The following is a 26,646-nucleotide window of genomic DNA, read 5'->3' on the forward strand; positions in this document are numbered from 1 at the left end:
ACTTGTCTGTGTTTGTGTGTTAGTTATAAATGGAGTTGAAATATAAAATCCAATAACCTGCATGGATGGTTCTGAAAAGGTTCTCTACAGAACCTGAAAATAACCTACAGGGAGCATTCTGGGAAGGTTCTGTCTACGTCAGGGGTGCCCAAACTTTTTCATATAAGGCCAAAAACTAAATATCATTGGGAGCTGTGGGCTGAAGATCAATATACCAAACTATTTTATTTCATACTATTTCAAAATAAATAGAAAACATTGCTATAACTTATATTAACTAATGCAGTATGACTTTTAAATGATAAATTAATGCAATAAAGCATAAGCAATCACATTTATAACAACGGAGACCAGTGCTGAATACACTAGTCAAGCAGAATCTGCCTTTGACTAGATTTGCCCATTAAAGTTCCTGCATTTTCCTCTATCCGCAGGCTCACAGTATTTACATTTTAAACTAAATTACAGCATGTAAATTAAAACTTTTTATTTCAGTAAAATTTTTGTAGCTTAACAATAAAACAAACTAATAAAAGATTGCATTACATTTGAAATGACAATATCTCTCACCATCATTCTCCCTTTCTTATGGGATGGCGGGCCAAATCAAAGCTTATCATGGGCCAACTTTGGCCTGTGGACTCTAGTTTGGGCATCTCTGCTGTAGGTTATGTAAATATAAAAATGAACATGAAATTCTGAGACAGTTCTGTCCACATTATTAAAAAATCCAATTAACACCAGCAAGGAACCTTGGAATGGATAGATCTTGGTTATAAGAATAACCTGCAAGGAATGTTATGGGAAGGTTTTTTCTAAGTTATAAAATAACCATCATCATTGAACATAACCTGCAGGGAACATATTGCAAAGGTTATATTGGTTATCAAAAATATCCAACAGAAAACACTCCCGTACCCAGAAATAACCAAAAAAGGGAACGCAAAGGGAAGTGTTTGCATGGGAGGAGTAGGAAAACTACATAATACATCCAACTTCAAATTATTCAAAACATTAATGAATTTCTCTCTTCAGCACTAAAAAGACATTTTGAAGAATGTTGGAAACATTGCCATTGAGTTCTATTAGTGAAAAGAAATAATATGCCAGTTATGAACATTCTGCAAAATATCTCCTTTTGTCTTCAACAGAGGGGAGATATTCAAAGAGATTTGGAAGGAGCTGTGGGTATGAAAACGATTTAATGAAACGAGTGTTGCTAGCTTCCAAAACTGCAAGCTGGTGGACATTTTATGGGTTTATAGGACGTCTAAATATTCATAAAGACAGAGATCCCTTACAACAATTAACCCTGATACAAATTCATTATGGTTAAATTGTGATAAACAGTAAAATAAACTCTTTTCACCAAACTAACCAAATTTTACCCATATTTGTAGTAAAACTGTGGGTACACAAATGGCATAAATCCAAAAACATCACATACCACACCATCAGACAAAAGATCATACTACACTTTTACAATAATAAAACCACATTTATATGACAAGTTATGGTTATAAAACATGAACCATCAATGAAAAATTAACATGACATTGCAAAATACATGTTAACTTAAAAAAAAGCATATATTTTTATATTGGGCAGGAAAAGATTGATTGTTTACTCAGGATCTGCCACTTCTACAGCTTACACTTCCTCTTTCCAGCGGTCTTTTAATTGGCTTAATGCTGCTTCATCTAGGTTAATGACTGACTGATTCCAGGAAATGTTGGACTCAAACAGGATTGAAAATAGATTTGAGCAGCACTCGTCTGTTTCACTGGGTTAATGGACACTTTCTCCCCGGGCTCACCATCAAATTAAGGTTTTATGAGCAATGAGTACAAACCCCGGAGCAAAATATTTATTTATTTATGTTTCAGTGCCATATCATTGGCTATATTTATGACAACATTCTAATCAATACATTATTTACAATCAAGACTTTTTTTTGTAATAAGCTTTATATTAAAAACATAAAGATACCAACAGCATTGAGAGAGGATCTTTCTAAGACTGTTTGGTTTGGTACGCTTTTGGCCCGTTTACACAAAGTGATATGGTACGGTATGGTTTTGTACGCTTTTGGCCCATTTCCGCTGAGTGGTACGTTACAATCGTACCATACCGTACTACACAGTGAAAATAGGCCAAAAGCGTACCAAGCTGAACTGTACCATACCACTCAGTGGAAACAGGCAAAAGCATACCAAACCAAACCCTACTGTATGACTCAGTGGAAATGGGCCAAAAGCATACCGACTGTACCATACCACTTAATGGAAATGGACCAATGGCATTCCAAACCGAATCGTACTGTACCACACCACTCAGCGGAAATGGGCAAAAGCATTCCAGACCAAACCCTACTGAATACCTCTCAGTGGAAACGGTAAAAAAGCGTACCAAACTGACCCGTACCGTACCATACCACTCAGTGGAAACGGGCCAAAAGTGTACCAAATTGACCCGTACCATAGCACTCAGTGTAAACAGCCAAAAGCGTACCAAACTGAACTGAACTGTACCACTTAGTGTAAACAGCCAAAAGCGTACCAAACCAAACTGTACCGTATCGTACTACTCAGTGGAAATGGGCCAAAAGTGTACCAAACCGAACTGTACCATATCGTACTACTCAGTGGAAATGGGCCAAAAGTGTACCAAACCGAACTGTACCATATCGTACTACTCAGTGGAAATGGGCCAAAAGCATACCAAACCGAACTGTACCATATCGTACTACTCAGTGGAAATGGGCCAAAAGCGTACCAAACCGAACTGTACCGTATCGTACTACTCAGTGGAAATGGGCCAAAAGCGTACCAAACCGAACTGTACCGTATCGTACTACTCAGTGGAAATGGGCCAAAAGCATACCAAACCGAACTGTACCATATCCTACTACTCAGTGGAAATGGGCCAAAAGCGTACCAAATCTAAGTGTTCTGTATCATACTAATCAGTGGAAATGGGCCAAAAGCGTACCAAACCTAACTGTTCCGTATTATACTACTCAGTGGAAATGGGCCAAAAGCGTACCAAACCGAACTGTTCTGTATCATACTAATCAGTGGAAATGGGCCAAAAGCATACCAAACCAAACTGTACCGTATCGTACTACTCAGTGGAAATGGGCCAAAAGTGTACCAAACCGAGAGCAAACTAAACTGAACCGTACTGTACCACACAGTGGAAACAGGCCAAATGTGTCCCTTTTTTAAATGCTTTTAATTAAATAAGTAAATGTATTAAAATGTCTTAAAAACTCTTTTTAAATGAATATTTTCTATTATTAACAGCATGAAAAATTATTTATATATTAATGATTATTTTCACATATTTACACTTTTACTTCAGAAATAGCTTTAAATGTCATAAATAACTACAAAGAAACAGTGGATTAATTTATATGTAGATTAAAATCTGGACAATAAGGTTCCTTTCTAAAAAAAAAAAAAACAAAAAAAAAAAAACAGCCCAACGTTTGGGTCAAATATATACAAAAAGTTAAAAAGTGTAATTTCAATTTGTTTTCAGTCAGAATTACATCACACTCAGTGGTTGAGTTTATCCATGTATTTCCCCTAAATTTGGGTTAAAACAATCCAGCATTAGCTCCAACATGGGCTCATTCTGAAAATGTAGCCCAATATACATTTCTGGAGATCGGAAATTATGTAAACAGAAGTACGTATGGCTGCATTTTGTCTTTAAAACGAACGTTACGGGGCAGTGTGACACCTTTGCTCTTCCCGTTACCAGCTGACCGCTTACCTCAGTGTGGACGGCTTTTCTGCTTTTACCAATTTGTCCAGTGGCTCGTAGTGTACGTCAGCAGACTTGAGACGCCGTGACCATGATGCCAGGGTTCGAATTTTTTAATGAAATTAAGTGATATATTAGTTAGTCTGAAATTACCATATATTAAAATTAATAAAAACAATAATTAGTGTTTTGGCGGTTCATTCCGCTGTGGCGAGCCCTGATAAATAATAAACTAAGCCGAAGGAAAATGAATGAAATTAACAATGATTGTTTAATGGTGACTGTACACTACATTCTAAAAATGATTTGTTTTTTTAACCCAATTTTGAGTCAAATATGTTGAGTCAAATATTTATCCAACAAATAATGTTGGCTTCATTTGTTTAGTTAAATTTAAGTGACCCCTTTGACCCAACGTCTGCGTTTGTATCTGGTCATTTTCATAGTGTTGCTCCAGCCGAAGATAACCCTGCCTACACACTCACTGTTATATGTCCTGTAATTTTATGAGGATGGACCACGCCTCTGTATTGCCCTCATAATCCTGCCATTTCTGCCAGTCGATCTCAAAGGAGAAGCAGCACAAAGGAGCACTCACACAGGTACAATACATTTATGAATAAACTAATGATTATTGGCTGTATTGTCAGATATATAAAGGAGTATATTATTGAGCTTTGCATTTATAAGTCAGAGTCATCATAACAATATATACTGTTGTTTATTGATAATTGGTAGAACTAAAAAAAGTGAAATTGATATTAGAAAGAGGTTTTTCCAGCTTCTCATCTTCATGTGTTGACAGATCTTTAATAATGGAGAAGGACTACAGACCACCGCCTTACTCTTCTCCTCAGATGGATCAGACGCAGATTAACTACCCTGTACAGCCGGCACCGTATCCACCTCCCGCAGGTCAGATGATCACACACTAACAAGACAACACAATCACACACCAGTAATCACAAAGCGTTTTATTTGAACCACTAGGAGTTCTTCTAAAGAGCAGTAAAAATGTTAAGCTTAAAACCCTTTTCGTAAGAGTCAAACTTACTACTTACAAACTTACTACAAACTATTAACTTAATACTAAGAAATAGAAATAGTTTTTAAAGTCTGTGTGAAATTTAAATGTACAATGTTTCTTTTGCTAGCGCATGTTGTTATTGTTTAATTAATGCAAGGTTATCCACTGAAAGAAATGTTGTTTTGGTAATCTTCAATCAAAGTCTGAGCACCTGCTTCTGCGTTTGGAGTGGCGATCCTTCTGTTGTTGTCAAACAATCTCACAGCAATTCGTAACTTTTTAATTTAGTGGCTAATTCGTATTAATTCGCATGATCATATTCATACAATTTGGTACGATTTGCTTATCCTCCAATGACGTTTGGCTTTAGGAGTGGGGCTGGGTGCCACGCCTCCTTTTTAAAATCGTACATTTTCGTAAAACTGATCTCCGCCGCAAAACCAACAAAACGTAAAATAGTTATGTTTTCTTTTGAGATCTTGCTGGTTTGACGCTTCAGATACAATATTCTCAGCCACTGCCTGTTACTGTAGTTTGCTATGAAAAAATGATGCGCTAAAGAAAGCCCCGTCCCCTAGTCAATATTCCGATTTAAAAGGAAAGTATATTAACATACTGAAATTCATTCATGTTCCTTCGGCTTAGTCCCTTATTAATCAGGGGGCGCCACTGTGGAATGAACTGAGAACACATTAATTCGTTCATTTTCTTTTGGCTTAGTCCCTTTTATAATTCCTGGGTGGCCACAGCAGAATGAACCGCCAACTTATCCAGCATATGTTTTACACAGTGAATGCCCTTCCAGCTGCAACCCATCACTAGGAAACTTCCCTACACACTCATTCTCACACGTTCTCATACACTACATAACCAATTCGCTTTTACCAGAAACCAGAGCACCCGGAGGAAACCCACGTGAACACAGGGAGAACATGCAAACTCCACACAGAAATGCAAATTGACATACCCGAGGCTCGAACCAGCAACTTTTTTGCTGTGAGGCGATCATGCTACACATTGCGCCACCGTGCAGCCTTGAACTGACAACTATTCCAGCATATGTTTTACACAGTGGATGCCCTTCCAGCTGCAACACAGTACTGAGAAACATCTATACACACTCATTCACCCGCACACTCATGTACTACGGCCAATTTAGTTAATTCAATCCCCCCATAGCGCATGTGCTTGGACTGTCGGGGAAACATGCAAACTCCAAACAGAAATGCCAACTGACCCAGCTGGGACTCGAACCAGCAACCTTTTTGCTCTGAGGCAACAGTGCTAACCACTGACCCATTGTGTTGCCCAACATACTGAAATAAAAGTCTCAATGACATCCGGATCACATAGATTTTAGGATGAGCATAGATTATGTTGAGCACGTTGGATGATATCATTATCTATGCACTCAGTGATTGGCCAATAGGGAGGGGTGGAGTCTCGGTTAAAGATACTGTATGGCTACAGCCATTTAATGTCGCAATATTCGTAAAAGGTTGGGCATTTTATGGGCATTAAACAAAGATATTCTTCTAATGTTACAAGTTAAAGTATTTTCCTTAAAATAAATTAAGCAAATTAATAGTAAAGCCTGAAATTATTCATACCCCCTGGTAAATTTTGATAATAAAGCCTCTTGTACATCTTGAGATTATCTTTTGGGAGAAGTCTGTGTCATTTCCGGTCAAAAACAAACTTGCTGGTTGAATAAAAGGAACTTTATGTAAGAATTTGCCAAAGGTTTGAATAATTTTGGGCTTGCCTTATTTATATAACTACACAAGTATACTTTAAATAGATTGAGATTTTAAAATAAACTTAAAAATATAGTTGGAACATATTTTTTACCGTATGAGAATCTCCACTAATAAGGCGGTTACTTATTAAAAGCTCGTCAAAATGGTTTATTTCCAAGGCAGATTGCCAGCCGCAGCCAATTTAGGACAGTTTTTGATTTAATCTTAGTAATCTAGGAGTCTCTTTACAACTTTCCACTGATTTAGAAACTAGTTTTAGCGCTAAAACACTTGATGAAACACTCAAAAAACAAACATTTTGCAATCCCAAATTTAGGACTGACATGAAACTTATTTTTAAGATTTTCTTCTTAAGTTAATATGCTTTGGGAATACAGGACCTGAACTTGAGTTTCATCACAGTGTCGAGTAAGAATAAGAGTGCACTGGTTCTTTGTTGTTCAGTGTTGAAATCGTTGACATTTCGGTCAGTTTGATGGTTAGCAGGAAGTCATAAGTGCAAAACAAATAAAACGATGCCATGTGTGTTTTCACAGTAACACAAATACAGACCTTTGAACCTCAGCCTGCACATTATGACTTTGGAATAACTAATAAAAAGATGTACAGTATGACACTTTAACTAAGGAGTGTTACTGTTTTACTTATGTGGGCAGTACACTAAGAGTCATTCATTCATTCATTTTATTCATTCATTTTAGTCCCTTTGTTTATCAGGGGTCTCCACAGCGGAATGAACCGCCAACTTATCGAGCATATGTTTTACAAAGGGGATGCCTTTCCAGTTGCAACCCAGTATTGGGAAACATCCATAGACATACACGGCCACTTTAGCTTATTCAATCCCCCTATAGCGCATGTGTTTGGACTGTGGGGGAAACTGTAGCACCCGGAGGAAACACACGCCAACACAGGGAGAACATGCAAACTCCACACAGAAATGTCAACTCGCCCAGCCGGGATTCGAACCAGCAACCCTAAATTTTGGTTTCAGTGTGTTTTTACTCTTTTGCAGGTCCTCAAGCAGCCCCTTATCAACCACCTCCATATGGACCCCCATACACCAGCCAGCCCATGCCAATCCCTGGTGAGCCCAAAGCTTCATTTCTAAAGCTTTCATACATTTCAGGACACTAGCATGTCCAGGATGAGGACAAGTAATAGAGCTGTTGTGAAAAATCAATCGAGAAATGGATTCTGCTCTGAATACAACATTCTCAATATGCATTGCTATTCTCTTCTGAGTCGAATTTGAGCTTAGCTGTTAACAGCAGATGGTGCTCTAGACTAGTTTTGAACAGCAGATGTTGCTCTAGACTAGTTTTGAACAGCAGATGTTGCTCTAGGCTAGTTTTGAACAGCAGATGTTGCTCTAGGGTAGTTTTGAACAGCAGATGTTGCTCTAAAACTAGTTTTGAACAGCAGATGTTGCTCTAGACTAGTTTTGAACAGCAGATGTTGCTCTAGACTAGTTTTGAACAGCAGATGTTGCTCTAGGCTAGTTTTGTACAGCAGATGGCGCTCTAGGCTAGTTTTGAACAGCAGATGTTGCTCTAGGCTAGTTTTGAACAGCAGATGTTGCTCTAGGCTAGTTTTGAACAGCAGCTGGCGCTCTAGGCTAGTTTTGAACAGCAGCTGGCGCTCTAGGCTAGTTTTGAACAGCAGCTGGCGCTCTAGGCTAGTTTTGAACAGCAGCTGGCGCTCTAGGCTAGTTTTGAACAGCAGATGTTGCTCTAGGCTAGTTTTGAACAGCAGCTGGCGCTCTAGGCTCGTTTTGAACAGCAGCTGGCGCTCTAGGCTAGATTTGAACAGCAGATGTTGCTCTAGGCTAGTTTTGAACAGCAGCTGGCACTCTAGGCTAGTTTTAAATAGCAGATATTGCTCTAGACTAGTTTTAAACAGCAGATGTTGCTCTAGACTAGTTTTAAACAGCAGATGTTGCTCTAGACTAGTTTTGAACAGCAGATGTTGCTCTAGGCTAGTTTTGAACTTCAGATGGCGCTCTAGACTAGTTTTGAACAGCAGATGTTGCTCTAGACTAGTTTTGAACAGCAGATGGCGTTCCAGACTAGCTTTGAACAGCAGATGTTGCTCTAGACTAGTTTTGAACAGCAGATGGCGCTCTAGACTAGTTTTGAACAGCAGATGTTGCTCTAGACTAGTTTTGAACAGCAGATGGCGCTCCAGACTAGTTTTGAACAGCAGATGTTGCTCTAGACTAGTTTTGAACAGCAGATGGCGCTCCAGACTAGTTTTGAACAGCAGATGTTGCTCTAGACTAGTTTTGAACAGCAGATGGCGCTCCAGACTAGTTTTGAACAGCAGATGTTGCTCTAGACTAGTTTTGTACAGCAGATGGCGCTTTAGACTAGTTTTGAACAGCAGATGTTGCTCTAGACTAGTTTTGAACAGCAGATGTTGCTCTAGACTAGTTTTGAACAGCATAGGGCACTTTAGGCCAGTTTTTAACAGCAGCTGGCGCTCTTTTTGAGTGTATGGATAAAGACGATACATTTTTTATAAGGGATACAGAAAGTTACTGAAGAGCTGCATTCAGCCTGTTTTCTTTCAGCAAGCTTTATGTTTAATTAAAGAGCTAGTAATTACAGCTTATATCACTATTGTGTGTCTAATTGATTAGTTTTGTGGCAAGTAGTCAGTCTTATACAACAGCTGCTGATTAACTTGTCAGGCTTTATTCTGTGAGAACAACCGGCTGGATGTGATTTATCCAGGGCCGGATTAACCAATGGGCATTATGGGCACAGGCCAAGGGGCCCGTGCACACTTTGGCCCCTGCGAGGGGGAGGGGGTGCCAATTTTGTAGTGTCTATTTAGGCTAAACGCAAATAGCGCACCTCATTGGAATAAGCTAATTGAGTGATTCCCACCCATCACCGTTTGATTGACAGAGACAACATAACTAAAGAGCGTGACACACAGCAGCATAAGTGGCGTTGCCCGTAAAGCGCATGGCAACTTGTTTTGACGCGATCACGAACCCAGTTGGAATCCAGTGTCTGATGAACTCATTTTTCTTTCCCCCCACTACATATCAGATTTTGCAAGTAGGAATCATTAATAAGCGTGTGTATTATAGAAGACTCATACTTCAATACTTCAATTCATAGAACTGGATTTGAGAGGCGTTATATCCAAATCATATGCATTATAAGATTGTAGAAGTTATACATTAAAAACACCCTTACATATAAATTTTTAGTACTGCTTCAGTGAACCTGAACAAGTATATTGCAATCCATTAATTTTCACTAGTTGTATTAGTATTTTTTTTTTCAAAGTGTGCTTTAAATGCTTTAAAAATTAGTTAAATCTCTGTAGACTAAAAATACATGTACTCTATATCCTTTACTTTAAAAAAGCGGGCAATACATTATACATTATTTCATTAACAAATATGTTATTCTTATTTTTTTATTTAACAATAGGGGTGCGACCAGGTAAGGGGCCTACAAGACATTGTGCCCAGGGGCCTCTGAATTCTTAATCCAGGCCTGGCTTTATCCCTTACTTTATGGAGCGCCTGATGCCTGTAAACACTCTTAAATTTTGTGTTTCAAATTACTATTATATTCATACTAAATTATTAGGTTTTCTACATGGAACATCAATTACAACCTTCACTTTACAATTATCCTTCCATCTTGTTTGTAAACACTATCCAAAATAAACACATCCCTGCCTCAACAGACTATAACTTCCCCAATAACACTGTTCAATTCTAAAACATCAATTAAAATTTGAAAACAAAACATGTAGGCTAATCGTACTTTCAGCTAATAAGAGTGCTTTATACAGCACAATAAAAAATCCATTACATAACACGTGCATCAGATGAGCTCTGAAGGCGATGGCATACTTACAATATCAAGTCATCAAGGGTGCAAAGTGCTTACAGGTCATTCTGAAGAACTTACTTGGGCACTAAATAAAACTGATAACATTTAGGCATTATCATTATCACTGTCTTCCAAAGGTGCACACTGTGTCAGCATAACTCATGATCATATTCTTGAATCTTATCTTGATAAGTAATCATGTTTACATATCAATAACTCAAGGGTGTATGTGCTTATTTGTTTCCTTTTTCAAGTTGACACAAATACTTTCAATCCATTGTGAACTTTTTTTAAAGCAACCTCATTTTACACAATGGTTTTTCATTCAGTTTGAGCCAAGTGCTTGTGAACGCCCTGAGCAAAGACCAGTTTTAGACCTGTCCTGACCTTTTTTAAAACACTGAAGCACACATGGCTGTGATATTTGTAAGTTTCCATTATGTAATCTAAATTAATTGGATAACAGCTATGGTAAATAGAGACATAAGAGAGCACTTGACAATTCTCAGTTTGTTTGGATTTACAATTTATGAATTTGAGTAAAATGTAATATTTGTGTTATTTATTGTATTTGTATTGTATTATAATATTTGTATTATTTTTAACTACTAATCACATTTCTTCCCAATTTAAAATATAAATCTCATCATTTAAAGCAGTGGCTCCCAACTTTTTTTTGCCTGAGACCCCCTTTTCTCCCCAGAAAATATTGTAAGGCCACATTTAAAGATATTATCTCTCATATAAGTTTGCAGTAGGTGTGAAAAAAGGATGTTTTCAAACAAACTGTATTTCATTAACAAATATGTTATTCGTATTTTTTTTAATTTAACAATAGGGGTGCGACCAGGTAAGGGGCCTACAAGACATTGTGCCCAGGGGCCTCTGAATTCTAAATCCGGGCCTGGCTTTATCCCTTACTTTATGGAGTGTCCGATGCCTGTAAACACTCTTAAATTTTGTGTTTCAAATTACTATTATATTTATTATTTATTTTAAAATGTAATATTTGTGTTATTTATTGTATTTGTATTGTATTATAATATTTGTATTATTTTTAACTACTAATCACATTTCTTCCCAATTTAAAATATAAATCTCATCATTTAAAGCAGTGGCTCCCAACTTTTTTTTGCCTGAGACCCCCTTACCCCCCAGAAAATATTGTAAGGCCACATTTAAAGATATTATCTCTCATATAAGTTTGCAGTAGGTGTGAAAAAAGGATGTTTTCAAACAAACTGTATGTTTATTACTATATCTAGATATGTTTATGCACAAATAATAGCCTTATGACAAGCAAAACATCAGTAAGCCATTTGTGTTGGGTGCACACTGCGGTATTGCAGAGTAATCTGCAAATTAATTTGGACTACCTCATGACTGTGGCTGGGTCAGGGAATTTTGTTTCGAGAAAATGGAATAACACCATAGTTCAGGTAATTTATCTTGGTATTTTCTGCATTTCGTATTTCCAGTATTGCTAATGCTGTGACCCGAAATGGAGCTTCCTCACCTGGGTCCAGTAATCTTGGGTCATTATTATTAGCTGCTGAAGGTGAATCTGTGAGACTGAGTCTTTTTTGTGGAGGACGGGTTACAAATTTGTCAATTTTTGGGGTCATTCCAGGATATAAAATCAACTAAGGCAAGATGATAGTTTTCCTAATTGTCCATTGTTAAACTTCTTTTAAATATGACGCGACCCACCACAGAGCTCGCTGAGTCCCCCTTGTGGACATTTTGTATTTGCATAGAATAACAAAAAAGACATTAGATGTTAATATAAATTTTTACACAACAAAAATAATCATAATATTTAATCACAACAAATGAAAACACTTGTTATTTGTCTTTTACTGAATCTACGTTAAATACTCTATGGTTATGTGCATATAGTTGTTTTCAGCAAGGTTGCATAAAATTAAACAAAAGTGAGAGTAAAAATTTTATATTGACAATAAAATACAATTAAGAAGTGCAAACGTTTTAAACATTGATAATAATAATAATAATAATAATAATAACATTTCTTAATCTTTATATTATTACGATTTATGAAAGATCACGTGACACAGTAAACAGGAGCATATTAGTGCAAAAAAATCAGCTTTATGTCACAGGAATAAATAACATTTTAACATACATTAAAGAAAACCTATTATGCCCTTTTTATTCACCTTATTCTTCGTGTACGAGCAGGCGCAGCCATTTGAATAGTTTTGGCTTGAGACTTCCAGTCTCATTTACTTCCATTCATTTTTAGACGATAAAAACAGCTTGTCATGCTGCTTGATGTTGTAAGCTGCCTTTTTTATTATATTATTCTATTTTGTCTGTATAATCATGCAAACACTTGTTTCTGTCTATCTATATTTTACCTGCATTTAACCAATCTGTGTTTGCACATGTGCAGTTCAACAGATGCCGCTGACGAGTCTCACGGACGTGCCGGGCCGCATTACCTGCCCTCACTGCCTTACTGAAGTGATCACAGAGACTGAACACGTCAGCGGTTTGATGGCCTGGTTAATCTGTGGAACCCTTGCGCTCTTTGTGTGAGTGTATTTTACATTACAAGCATTAGATCCATCATCATGCTTACCACTGTCTTCCCACTTTCTTTGTTTAAATCTAAGCTTAAGAGAAACATTAGTGTGCACACAACTAGGAAAATCTTAAAGACAGCTGCTCAATTAAGAAACACAGAAGGCAGAAGGCAAGGCAGAAGGAAAAAATCGGCACACTGCAACTTTAGCTCTCAAAAGACAAATTTAATTGGACAACATTTTAACCTACAAGGTGTTCATCAAGCCATTATGCTGACACACAGGCATTTGTAGCTCCACCCCCTTGTGATTTGTTTGACTTTTTAAATCTAAGTTTAAATCATTCAACTAAATATCTATCTATCCATCCATCCATCCATCCATCCATGGCCTTACTTATGAAAATAAGTATACTTTAGATTTATTTTATGAACTATACTCAAGTAATTTCGAAGTATATATATATATATATATATATATATATATATATATATATATATATATATATATATATATATATAAGTATACTTCAAGTATACTAATATTATGTACTAGTTGTTTACTTTTAAGAGTACTTCAATTCCATTTTTTATTGTTAAATTTCAAGTGTACTTAGTCAATTTTTTTTTTCACCAGGAACAGTTTGAAGACAAAGTGTGCAACTTTTATTATGCAATTTGCAATAAAATTGATACATACTTATATACATAAATCAAAATATGATATACACACCTAAATATGTTATATACATTTATTTTTATATGTAGTTTTCTTTGTGTTATATTGTATATACAACTATACATACACCCACACACACACACACACATATATATATATATATATATATATATATATATATATATATATATATATATATTTTTTTTTTTTTTTTTTTTTTTTTTTTACTTTTTTTTTTTTTTCAAATATACCAAGACTTTTTGGGCAGCATGACTGAAGTACACTTAAGTGTAGTTTTAAGTATATTTCTGATATGCATAGGTCAAGTACACTTAAGTACAATTCTAAGTAAATTTCTGATATGCATGAGACAAGTACACTTAAGTGCAATTTTAAGTATATTTCTGACAAGCACACAGTAGGTCAAGCACACTTAGGTACAATTTCAAGTATATTTCTGACAAGCATAGGTCAAGTACACTTAAGTGCAAATTTAAGTATATTTCTGATATGCATAAGTCAAGTACACTTAAGTGCAATTTTAGGCATATTTCTGACGAGCATAAGTCAAGTACACTTAAGTGCAATTTTGGTTATATTTCAGACGAGCAAAAGTTATGGACACTTAAGTGCAATTTTAGGCATATTTCTTATATGCATAAGTCAAGTACACTTAAGTACAATTTCAAGTATATTTCTGACAAGCATAGGTCAAGTACACTTAAGTGCAAATTTAAGTATATTTCTGATATGCATAAGTAAAGTACACTTAAGTGCAATTTTAGGCATATTTCTGACGAGCAAAAGTCAAGTACACTTAAGTGCAATTTTAGGCATATTTCTGACGAGCATAAGTCAAGTACACTTAGATACAATTCTAAGTAAATTTCTGATATGCATAAGTCAAGTACACTTAAGTACAATTTCAAGTATATTTCTGACAAGCATAGGTCAAGTACACTTAAGTGCAATTTTAGGTATATTTCTGACGAGCATGAGTCAAGTGCACTTAAGTGTAATTTTAGGTATATTTCTGATGAGCAAAAGTTAACTACACTTAAGTACAAATTTAAGTATATTTTTGACAAGTACATAAAGTACATTTGAGAAAAGTACCTAAAAGGTAGACTTTCTTATTTCTTAGTATACTAAAGGCATACTTAAATATGCTTCTTTTCTGATGTAAGTTTGTTTTTTCTGCTGTGCCTTTCAGATGCTGGTTATGCTGTTGCATCCCCTTCTGCCTGGACGCATGCAAAGATGTAAAGCACACCTGTCCCAACTGCAGAAACATCATTCGCATCTACAAGCGAATTCAGTGAAGAGGGATTGAACAAAATCTATTCATTTACATGTCAATGCACTGCAATATATGCACCATTTGTTCTACACTCCACCAAGGTGATTGAGTTGAGCTTTGTGAAGTCCTGTAAAACAGATTGATTTCATTAATTAATCAGAGACTCTCAGATGTGGAGAACAACCGTTTATACTAATGTTATTTATAATAAACTCGTATGAAATAAAGAATTGTCAAGTTTGTGTTCATGGAGATCTTATTTTCAGACATTTAACTATTAAGTTATGGGGAAGTAGTTATTTGTTTTCAGAACCACTAGAGGGCAGGAATGTTCAGTCTAATAATAATATGATCCACTGTGTACTTTTTATTTGAGTTATAGAGATAAGAATAATCTTAAGAAAGTGTTTCTGAATACATTGTGCAATCACGTGACTGTGATTATAGCAAAATAATCATATAAATCATATTATGCAAAATAGGAGATATATATTCAGAAATGACTAGCCAGTTTAAATCTGCTATCCACTACTACACTATGCATATTTACACACTGCAACAAAAAATGTATTTCACTATTGATAAAACACGCTTTTAATGATACATGATGTACATGTAAATGCGCTTTAAACAACAAAACAAGGATGCTATGCTAATAAAGTTTAGCAGCCACAACAGCAATAATTTTCCCTTCCACTGTGTTTAAAAACTTTACGACCAAATTGCTGCATTTACCAAAACAATGTACTACACATGAAATCAAATAATAATGATGATGATGATCACAATAATAATTTGGCCGTGTTTCCAAATGTACTTCACGTCACTTTTCGGCTAGTAAACTCGTATATAAGATTCCGACGTGGAGTAAACATACATATTCGTAAACACGTAATTAAATTAAATTAGATTAATTAAAAGGACGTTACCTCATGACAGACACAGTAGGCCTAATTAACATGCCGCATGGGATTGTCCGGTAGCGCAGCCATCTTTAAACAGTCAACAGTATTGGAAGTCAAGCGGAGACTTTTGTAAGGGAAGTGAAAACAGTTTACCTACATTAAATTGAAACCTATTTTAACAAGCAAAAGTAAGCCCACTACTTCTAATTAATATGTTTGAAAGAGGTATTTACAACACCTTCACTGTTTATTTTATCTTATATATTAATGCAGTCATGCTAGTGATGATGCTACTACAAGTGTACTGCAAAAAAATTCAAATTCAGCAACTCTTATTCTGATAGAATTACACGTTCAAAGAAATAAACTAAATACAGAAAGATAGTGTTAGAAAGACTCTAAAGGTGATTCACATGGCAGCTTTATGAAAAATTTGCATTTGGCAATATTGACTCAGAGAGATTCAGGAAACCGGATCCAGATAAAAGTTTTGTTGCACATTCTCAATAGAAATGCATAATTGGTTTAACATTGCTCAAAATGTTGCCTCATGTTATTATAACCTTTATACTATCAATAACAGAATATATTTATTCAATCATATTAATAGTCATAAGATAAATATTTGTGTGTGTGTGTGTGTGTGTGTGTGTGTGTGTGTGTGTGTGTGCGTGCGCGCGTGTGTGTAACACACAAATATACAACCCTCCCCTCTCTCTCTCTCTCTCTCTCTCTCTCTCTCTCTCTCTCTCTCTCTCTCTCTCTCTCTCTCTCTCTCTCTCTCTCTCTCTCTCTCTCTCTCTCTCTCTCAGTCAGTTTTCTGTCTCTACACAAGTGACTGGAAGGTTTTCCACTGCTCTCTCCAGGAAACAGGTATGTATTCTGTGTTTATCATCTGTTAAATTAATGAATATTACAAGATGTTTTACTTTGGCTGACATGTAAACCTGAAGATCTGCACAGAGTTTCTCTTAAGTATAAAGAATGAATGTTTTGTGTCGTGGTTTCTGTTTACCATCACATAGCAATGTTGGTTAATGTTCAACTGTTGAGTGATCATAAATTAAGGGATATAAAATAATGTGTAAAGGATGCAGGCATTCTTATAAATATATAAATTTATATAAATATTGTCATTTAGAGATAACTCTGTTTTAAGGATAGAAATGTTCGTCTTATCTGTTTAAATGCATGAAAAAATCCAGGGTGGGGCAGACCTGCTGGACAAGTCCAGCTCACTTCTTTGGTCCTTTGTCTTTAGTCACATCTTTAGTCAACATCAGATTATTTTGATGAATGGTGGGTGGACGTCATAAATATGAAAATGCAATTTATTATGTTCGTTCTCATGTCGCAGATCTTTAATAATGGAGAAAGGACCCGCTCTCCCTCCATATTCTGGTCCTGAGGTCAACCAAACTCAGTTCACACCTTACCCAGTACAATACCAGCCTCAGCCAGGTAAAATCACCACATACACACTGTTAAAAACGTTTGAGTCAACTTAAAAGCTTTGACATTTATCTTGTTTTGCTGTTATCTTGACAAATACTGTCTTTTGAAATTACTTACCATTTTTGAAGTCGTGGTTTTCGATTTGCTCAACAATTATTAGTCAACTTAAGTCAAGTTGTCAACTGGGAAAATATTTTACCTTCAATCAACATAGAAATAATCATTCTTTTATTCATTTTACATATTTAACAAGCAATTCAACACTTGAAAAAAATACTTTTTTAAGGGTGCATATTGGATGACTTTGGCAAAACCCTGAGAATAAATGACATTTGTACAATCAAAACCACAGGGACTTTTCCTCACATTTCATGCATGGATCTGAGAGAAATTTGATGATTCTGAGATTTCATCATGATTTTATTTTAATCCCACCATCTTCAGTTTATCCACCTCATCCCAAAGATGGTTTTGCTCCAGCGGTCCAGTCTTCACCAGCACCTGTTGTAGGTGAGTCTCTTTCACTTCCTATCCATTACAAAACATGCTGGTGTCAAACTATAATGGGTGAATATTAACATTTGTGCAAACAGCTTAAGTCAGCAAGCGCTCTATTTACTGAAGTAACTGTAAACCATGCTAATGAACACAACATTTTATCTTGACGCCAACAACACAAGGCAAAACATTACCAACAGAGACCCTTATGGCCAATAGAGTTTCCATTAAAACAGTACAGCTTCATTATAAACATTACAACCAGTACATTTTTAATGGGTTAGTGTGTTTTGAGATATACTCCATTGGGATTCATTGGATTTATTACAGCACCAATAGAGGGCCAAGAAATACCAGTAGATTTTCAACATTATAACCATTAAAACCAGCACATTTTAATGGTTTCTAATGTGTTTTGAGACATACTCCATTGAGTCTAATTGGTTTTAAAACACCATCAATAAAAACCCAAACAAATACTAGTAGAGTTCCAATATAATTCCTATTATAACCATCATAATCTGTACATTTTAACTGTTTCTAGTGTGTTTTGAGAAACTCCATTGGGATTCATTGGTTTTAACATGCCACCAAAGATATAGAATTACCAGTAGTTTACATTAAAACCAATATAATTTCCATTATAATCATTAAAGCTATTACATTTGAATGGTTTCTAGTGTATTTTGAAATGTACTACAATAGGATTTATTGGATTTAACATACCATCATCAACACACAGCAAAACATTACCAGCAGAGACCCAAAGGATCAAAAGAGTTCCCATTAATACCAATACATTTTCTTATAAACATTAAAACCAGTACATTTTAATGGTTTCTATTGTGTTTTCAAACATACTCCATTGGAATTCATTGATTTTGCCATGCTACCAATAAAGGCATAGCATTAACAATAGAGTTCCCATTAAAACCAATATAATTCCCATTATAACCATCAAAACTCAGTACATTTTAATGGTTTCTAGTGAGTTTTTAGACGTACTCCATTGGGATTAATTGATTTTAACATGCCACCAATAAAAGGCATAGAATTGCAGTAGAGTTTCCATTAAAACCAATATAATTCCCATTATAACCAATAAAACTAGTACACTTTATTGGTTTATAGTACTATTTTGAAATCTACTTCAAAAGGATTAATTGGATTTACATTCCACTAACAACACAAGGCAAAACATTACCAGCAGAGACCCAAAGGACCGATAGAGTTTCCATTAAAGCCAATACAATCTCTTATAAACATTAAAACCAAACATACTCCATTGGAATTCATTGATTTTACCATGCTACCAATAAAGGCATAGAATTAACAATAGAGTTTCCATTAAAACCAATATAATTTCCATTATAACCATCAAAACTCAGTACATTTTAATGGTTTCTAGTGAGTTTTTAGACGTACTCCATTGGGATTAATTTATTTTAACATGCCACCAATAAAAGGCATAGAAATATCTGTAGAGTTTCCATTAAAACCAATATAATTCCCATTATAACCATTAAAACTAGTACATTTCAATGCTTTCTAGTTTGTTTTGGGACATTTTGGAACATACTATAAAAAGTTAATTAAATTTAACACGTCACCAACAACACAAGGTGAAACATTATCAGCGGAGACCCATACAAGCAACAGAGTTTCTTTTAAAGCCAATACAATTCTCTAATAAACAATAAAACCAGTACATTTGATTGGTTTCCAGTGTGTTATTAGACATACTCCATTGGGAATAATTGGTTTTAACATGACATCAATAAGATGGAAATGGTTACCATAGGGTTTTATTAACACCAATATTATTAAAACCATTATAATCAGTACATTTTAATGGTTTCTTGTATGTTTTGAGACAAATTACATTGGGATTCATTGATTTTAACATGCCACCAGTAAAAGACATAGAATTACCATTGAAACAAATATAATTCCCATTGAAACCATTAAAGCTAGTATTTTTAATGGTTTCTGTATTTTGGAATGAACTACGATAGGATTAAGTGAATTTAACATGCCACCAACAACACAAGGCAAAACCAGCAGACACCCATACGATCAGTAAGTTCCATAAAACCAATACAATTCCCATTATAACATTATAATCAGTACATAGTAATGGTTTCTTGTGTGTTTTGGGATAAACTCCACTGGGATTAACTGGTTTTAACACACCATCAAAAGAAAGCAACAATGACCAGGCTTTCATTAAAACCAATATAACTGTCATTATAATCAGAACAGTGTAAATGTTTTGTGTTTTGGGACAAACTCCATTGCGATAAACTGGTTTTAGCACACTATTAATAAAAAGCAAAAAATTATCAATATAAGGTTACATTAAAAACAATAAAACCAATATAATAAGTAAGATTTAATGGTTTCTTGTGTGTTCTGTGACATCCTCCATTAGGGTTAATTTGCAAATGCCAAAAAACACCATTAAAACCAATATAATTCCTATTATTACCATTAAAACCATGACAAATTCATTACAACTTCTGTGATGGTCTCCTTTTGTTGTTGTTTTTATTCAGTCTGGAAGTCAATCTATTCAACTTATAGGAATTAAATATTGTTGAAGCTGATATTCGCACAACACTCTACTGTAATAGTTCATTTGAGTTTATATTCTGTGCAGTCACGCAGGTGGTGATGATGCCACCTAGTCTGAGCGATGTCCCGGGACAGACGAAATGTCCTCACTGCCAGCAGCAGATCATCACAGAGACGCGATACGTCAACGGCCTGCTCACCTGGCTCATCTGCGGAGGTCTCGGCATTCTGCTGTAAGAAACAAACAACTGCAAGACATCATTACACACATTCACATACTGTACATTTGCAAACGTGTGCAAGGATCTTTTAAAGGTGCTGGATGTACGTTTTTGACTCTTCTAAAGCATAAAAACACAGTATGTTTGGAGATATTTAAAAAACATGCTCAGTGAACATACTTGTTTTTCTGAAATGCTGAAGTCAGATACAGTTGAAGTCAGAATTATTAGCCCCCCTGAATTATCAGCGCCCGTTTATTTTTTCCCCTATTTCTGTTTAATGGAGGGACGATTGTTTCAGCACATTTCTAAGCATAATAGTTTTAAAAACTTATTTCTAATAACTGATTTATTTTATCTTTGACATGATGACAGTAAATAATATTTACTTGATATTATTCAAGACACTTCTGTACAGCTTAAAGTGACATTTAAAGGCTTAACTAGGTTAATAAGGTGAATTAGGCAGGTTATGGGATAACGATGGTTTGTTCTGTAGATTATCGGAAAAAAAAATTAGCTTAAAGGGGCTAATAATTTTGTCCCAAAAAATGTTTTTTAAAAAATTAATAACTCCTTTTATTCTAGCCGAAATAAAACAAATAAGACTTTCTCCAGAAGAAAAAATATTATCAGACATACTGTGAACATTTCCTTGCTCTGTTAAAAATAATTTGGGAAATATTTTCTAAAAATAAAATAAAATCAAAAGGGGGCTAATAATTCTGACTTCAACTGTATTCTGCTTAGAAAATGTGCGTTCTGTGTAAGAATGTCTTTGTTCTGTTCTCTATAACCAGCCCACTGCCAGTTTAACCAATTATATTTCCTCACCTTGGGTTGCCTTGATGGAAAACACAGTGTATTATATTTCAGTTATGAAGGCTTCCTCAATGTATTGTCGTGGCTGAAAATGTGGCCTCTGGAGGACATTAGCAGCCTCCAAAATGAAACAGAGATTCAGAGTTGCAAAAGTCCACATGGGGTGTTTTTAATTACCAAATAATTTAAATATCACAAACATTAGCTCAAGGGAGTCCTAACTCAGTCCTGGAGTGCCGGAAAGTTTCTAGTATATCTAGTAGGGATGCACCGATAACGATACCAGTATCGGGTCGATACTTGGTTAAAATACACATACTCGTATCAAACATGAAAGGCCGATACCACGCACAGAAATCACTCAACAGTAATTCACTACATGGATATGATTTGTAGCTGACTTCAATGTCTTAATGTATTAATTAGCCTAGTGTATTATATACTAATAGCTTAGTCCTTATAAACAATCTGTTTAAAAAATACAATATTAACGAATATTTAGGCTACTGAAGAATAAACCGAAATATAAAAAGTGATCCTTGCTTTGGACGCGTGTAAGCCCAAGAATGCTCCTTTCTGTGCACGTTATCCGTAGATCCTTCTCAGGTCAAGTTTTTTACGAGGCTTGGACGAAGCGGACGGGTAAGAAGGTCACGTGACATACATTTTGCAACACTTAGGACTGCTCTCCTGTATAGTACATTACGTTAGGGGCGAGCACCACCCCTTGTACTTTTTAGATGGATGGATGGATGGATGGATGGATGGATGGATGGATGGATGGATGGATGGATGGATGGATGGATGGATGGATGGATGGATGGATGGATGGATAGATGGATAGATAGATAGATAGATAGATAGATAGATAGATAGATAGATAGATAGATAGATAGAGTAGACAGTAAGGACTCGGAAGACTCTTTGCGTATTAATTATATTGTTTTCGTATAGTTTGTTAGCTAGATACTTCTGGGAAGTTAGATTTAGTTTGGGTTTTGTTCTTTTCATTTCTTTTTCTTCATGTCAGCTCTCCTGTTTTTTTTTCCGTCTTTGTATTCGTCTCAGTGTTGTAAATATTGTATATAGTATATTTTTGCTTTACTTACTTTTTCTTTATTTTGGATTTATTTGTTGTTTTTGTTCACTTTTGGGAATTGTAAATAGAAGCATATATTTTTGGTATTACTTTGGTTGTCTTTACACATATTCACTGTTTATATAAATATATTTTAATAACCTAAATGTCAAACCCCACCATCCCCTAGCATAGCATCAGGGGTTTGTAACACCATGCTTAATCATTAACAGATAAGGACTGTGGATTTGCAGGGTTATCAACAATGTGTCTATATTTCAGGCTTGGAACAGCCCTCTGTTAAAGCTTTTGTGTTCATTCTTGCTACAGGCAAAAAAACGAACAAATAAACTTTATTGAAACCAAATCTATGAAGTATCGGTATTGGTACTCACGAATTAAAATACTCGTACCTGTATCGGTTTGTAAAAAAGAGGTATCGGAAAATCCCTAATATCTAATAATGCTGCAGTCTTACTAGATTTGAGCGCTGCGAAAAAGGGCGATTAAACAAGATGATTAGACATTTAAAAAGCAAGCGATTGGTGCATATAATAAATTTCTTTCCAGAGAGGTCAAGTTTTCATCTTCAATTGGTCTTACACAGTCAAGTGATGCGATTTCGTAGGTCAGAGTTCACCAAGCTTGATCTTTGCACAGCAGTGAACTGCGAAACTTGTCGCACAAGCTTGCGTTTCCGGTCTGATGCATTTGCATGCGTATGAATGGAGGTCTATGGGGAGAAAAGTCCAGTGTGACCACAGCTTGAGAGCTTGATTAGCCGGTTCAGGTGTGTTTGATTAGGCCTGGAGCTAAACTCTTCAGGACACCGGCCCTCCAGGACTGAGTTTGAACACCCCTACATCAGCTGATCGGCTTAACAGTGTAATCTTCAGGCATGGTAATGTCAATCTGGCAACCTGCATTTACATCATGTCATTGGGAGAGGGGCCAGTGAAAAAAACAAAGGTTGAATTTGATCCGCAATACTTAGTTCAACCGCTAGATGTCAGTCCTACATACTGCACCTTCAAATACACCTGAGGAAGTGGTAGAATTCAGGTCTTTACATGACTAGCTTGTTTCTTTTAATCAAGGGTACATTTCCCAAACACACTGAACTACAGTACAGCACAGTGCATTGTAGGAGGAAAAAAAAACAGAGAGTTATGACTGTTTCCCGAACTGCATCGCAGATATATAGTTTGATTATATATGTACGCTAATTTGTGTCTCCAACCTCTTAAGCAGTTCAGTCATTAGACATCTTCACAGTCTTTTCTTTTATTCTTGCCACTGGGAATGCAGTATAGACATCCATCACGTCTGTTTTTGAGTTGTCTGTCTAAAAATGACTGCACAAAGTGGCCTCATCACTATTTTGTATCAACATTTGAGCAAATTTTACAATTGAAGCAGGTGGAGCTCTGGAGGCGGAGCCCCCAATTTACATAATCTAAAACAGTGGCGGCACCCATGGTCCAAAAGTAAATCTGGATTTCTGGAGTAATGTGCACATGTTGTGTGTTTAACTCCTGTGAATTTTTACAAAGATGCATCATTTACATCAGTGTTTCTCAACCATGTTCCTGGAGGAGCACCAGCTCTGCACATTTTCCATGTCTCCTTAACCAAACACACCTGATTCAGATCATCAGCTCATTAGCAGAGACTGAAAGAGCTGTAATGGGTGTGACAGACCGAGACATCCAAAACATTGTGTTGGTGATCCTCCAGGAACGTGGTTGAGAAACATGGATTTACATTATTAAGGCATACTAATGTTGACACTCAGGGTTCCCTTTAAAGGGATAGTTCACAAAGCACTTTGAGGTTTGTTTGTTTTTGTTCTGTAGAACACAAAAGAAGATATTTTGTAGAATGTTGGGAACCTGCAACCATTGACTTCCAAAGTATTTGTTTTCCCTTCTATGGATGCCAATGGTTACAGATTCCCAAACATTCTTCAAAATATCTTCTTTTGTGTTCAACAGAACAAAAATAACATCAAACTGCTTTGTAACATATTAGGGGGAGTAAATGATGGCATAACTTTCATTTTTTTGGATGAGCTACCCCTTTAATGATGCACACAGAACTGAACTCAACTAAACCATCACTTGTTGTACTCCAGTAAATCTGTTAAACCGACACTTGTGTTTTTTTGTCTAGGATCTGGCCGTGTTGTCTGATTCCCTTCTGTGTGAGCGCCTGCAAGGATGTAGAGCATCGCTGTCCAAACTGCAAGCATGTCGTCTTCCTGTACAAACGCATGTAGCTCGCAGGTCTGGGATGATCTTTGATGATATAACACTGATAGAATCGAACAGAATTGTGTTAGTCTTTTTTTCTGAGCATACAGTTGAAGGCAAAATTATTAGCCCTGCTGTGCAATGTTTGTTATTTTTAATTATTTTCCAAGTGCACACTTTTATACATAATAGTTTTAATAACTAATATATCTAATAACTATTTCTTTTATCTTTGCCATGATGACAGTATATAATATTTTACTAGTTGTTTTGCAAGAAACTAGTATTCAGCTTAATGTGAAATTTAAAGGCTCTGTAGACAATCTACAGACAAATGTTCTGTAGACAATCAAAAAATATGTTCTTAAGGGGGCTATAATATTGCTATTTTTAAAAATTGTTTTTATTCGAGCCAAACTAAACAAACTAACACTGTCTCCAGAATAAAAATATAATTAAAATGAAAATAATAATAATAATAATAATAATAATAATAGGAAAATATTTGAAAAAGAATTAAAATTTCACAGCAGGTATAATAATTCTGCCTTCAACTGCATAAAGGACAAAGATGACACTGAACTGAAGCAATATACATTTAATACAGCTGTACTGTTTTCATCACATTATATCCACTTTCATTTTGTAGTTACTGACCATAAAATGCATTGCATCACACATTGCACGGTGCTAAATGTAAGTCAGTAAAAGAATAGATTATCAGCCAAAATGTAATTTTTTTAGATTAGATTTGACCAAACTAATTTTTATAGCTATAAACCTTCCAAGCTATAAAAAGTTGAAACTTGAGCCTGTATTTTATATGTATAAAATCAATTTTGTCCATTTTTTCATCATATTATGTGGTGGGGAAGAAAACTGCTGCCCCATATTTTTTTGTTGTTGTAAATTGTGTATAGATGTTACGTTTAAGCAAACCTTTAATAACATATTGCTGTCATTTTGCTCATTTATACTAATAAAAAACTTGCCATAAAAAAAATCACTTTATACACTGCTTTTTTTGTATCAAAGATATTTGCATCTGCTGCTCACTACTAGCCTGAAGTGCCTTCTGCTGTTCACCACCACTTCTTTAGTATAAGTTGTGTTTAGGTGTTAAATTTAAGCAAATCTTATTGAACTTTTTGCTGTTGTTTTTCTCATTAATTTAAATAAATACCTTTCAATTTAAAACTCTCATTTGTTCATTTTCTTTTCGGCTCAGACCCTTTGTTAAGCAGGGGTCGCCACAGCGGAATAAACTGCAAACTTATCCACCATATGTTTTACGCAGCAGATGCCCTTCCGGCTGCAGCCCATTACTGGGAAACATCCATACACACTCATTTACAATGGACGGATCCGGAGGAAACCCATGATAAACACGGGGAAAACATGCAAACTTAACACAGAAATGCCATCTGACCCAGCCGGGACTCGAACCAGCGACCTTCTTGCTGTGAGGAGACAGTGCAACCCACTGCGCCACCGCGTCACCTTAAAAGGCTCTACAGAAATACATATATATTTCGTCATTCGCAATTTCATTTACAGTTAACCAAAACTTATATCACTATAAAGATAATGGTGTTCATATAAACACTATAAATGAGGACTTCTCCCTCAATCCCCGGGTCTAAATGCAGACTCAGTGCAGCAGGTCTCTTGCCATGTGTATTTTAACCATTAGCCCTGCCGATAATCTGGAGGATTTAGGCGAACACAGCAGCACGGCGTTGTGTCTAAATGTGAACGAACTCCTGATAAAAGACAACGTCCACCATTCTCCAATTCTTGTACTGCTCTCCTGACAAAAAAATCTTGCTGCACACAAACAGCTTTGCTGTATCGGCCCTGACAGCATCGCTGGGAAAAACATGCAACAAACCCCGT

At 35.7% G+C, this 26,646-nt stretch overlaps 2 protein-coding genes and 2 long non-coding RNA genes across 5 annotated transcripts in view; 3 read left to right on the top strand and 1 right to left on the bottom strand.

Moving 5' to 3' along the window:
- LOC147847023 (uncharacterized) overlaps nt 1–26,646 on the top strand; it is an 81,851-nt gene that overhangs the window by 12,590 nt on the left and 42,615 nt on the right. The gene's annotated exons all lie outside the window — the stretch shown is intronic.
- Nucleotides 4,307–15,172, top strand: si:ch211-202h22.9. The gene is given in 5 exon segments (NM_001145570.2): nt 4,307–4,373; nt 4,577–4,686; nt 7,574–7,645; nt 12,835–12,976; nt 14,859–15,172. Coding segments are annotated over 4 exon segments (423 nt in total). The 5' UTR covers nt 4,307–4,373; nt 4,577–4,586; the 3' UTR covers nt 14,968–15,172.
- On the bottom strand, nt 4,474–15,952 carry LOC147837558 (uncharacterized). The gene is made up of 3 exons (XR_015477226.1): nt 15,875–15,952; nt 14,998–15,072; nt 4,474–4,702 (listed from the first exon to the last, which is right to left on the bottom strand). It is a non-coding gene; the product is annotated as an uncharacterized LOC147837558 (long non-coding RNA).
- On the top strand, nt 16,638–25,950 carry si:ch211-202h22.8. 2 transcript variants are annotated; one of them, NM_001291935.1, is given in 6 exon segments: nt 16,638–16,723; nt 17,208–17,311; nt 17,750–17,815; nt 20,463–20,610; nt 24,671–25,062; nt 25,089–25,950. In NM_001291935.1, coding segments are annotated over 4 exon segments (414 nt in total). In that variant the 5' UTR covers nt 16,638–16,723; nt 17,208–17,217; the 3' UTR covers nt 24,777–25,062; nt 25,089–25,950.

Source organism: Danio rerio, chromosome 1 (assembly GCF_052040795.2).
Source record: "Danio rerio strain M-AB ecotype USA chromosome 1, GRCz13ab, whole genome shotgun sequence".
NCBI classification, from domain to species: Eukaryota; Metazoa; Chordata; class Actinopteri; order Cypriniformes; family Danionidae; genus Danio; species Danio rerio.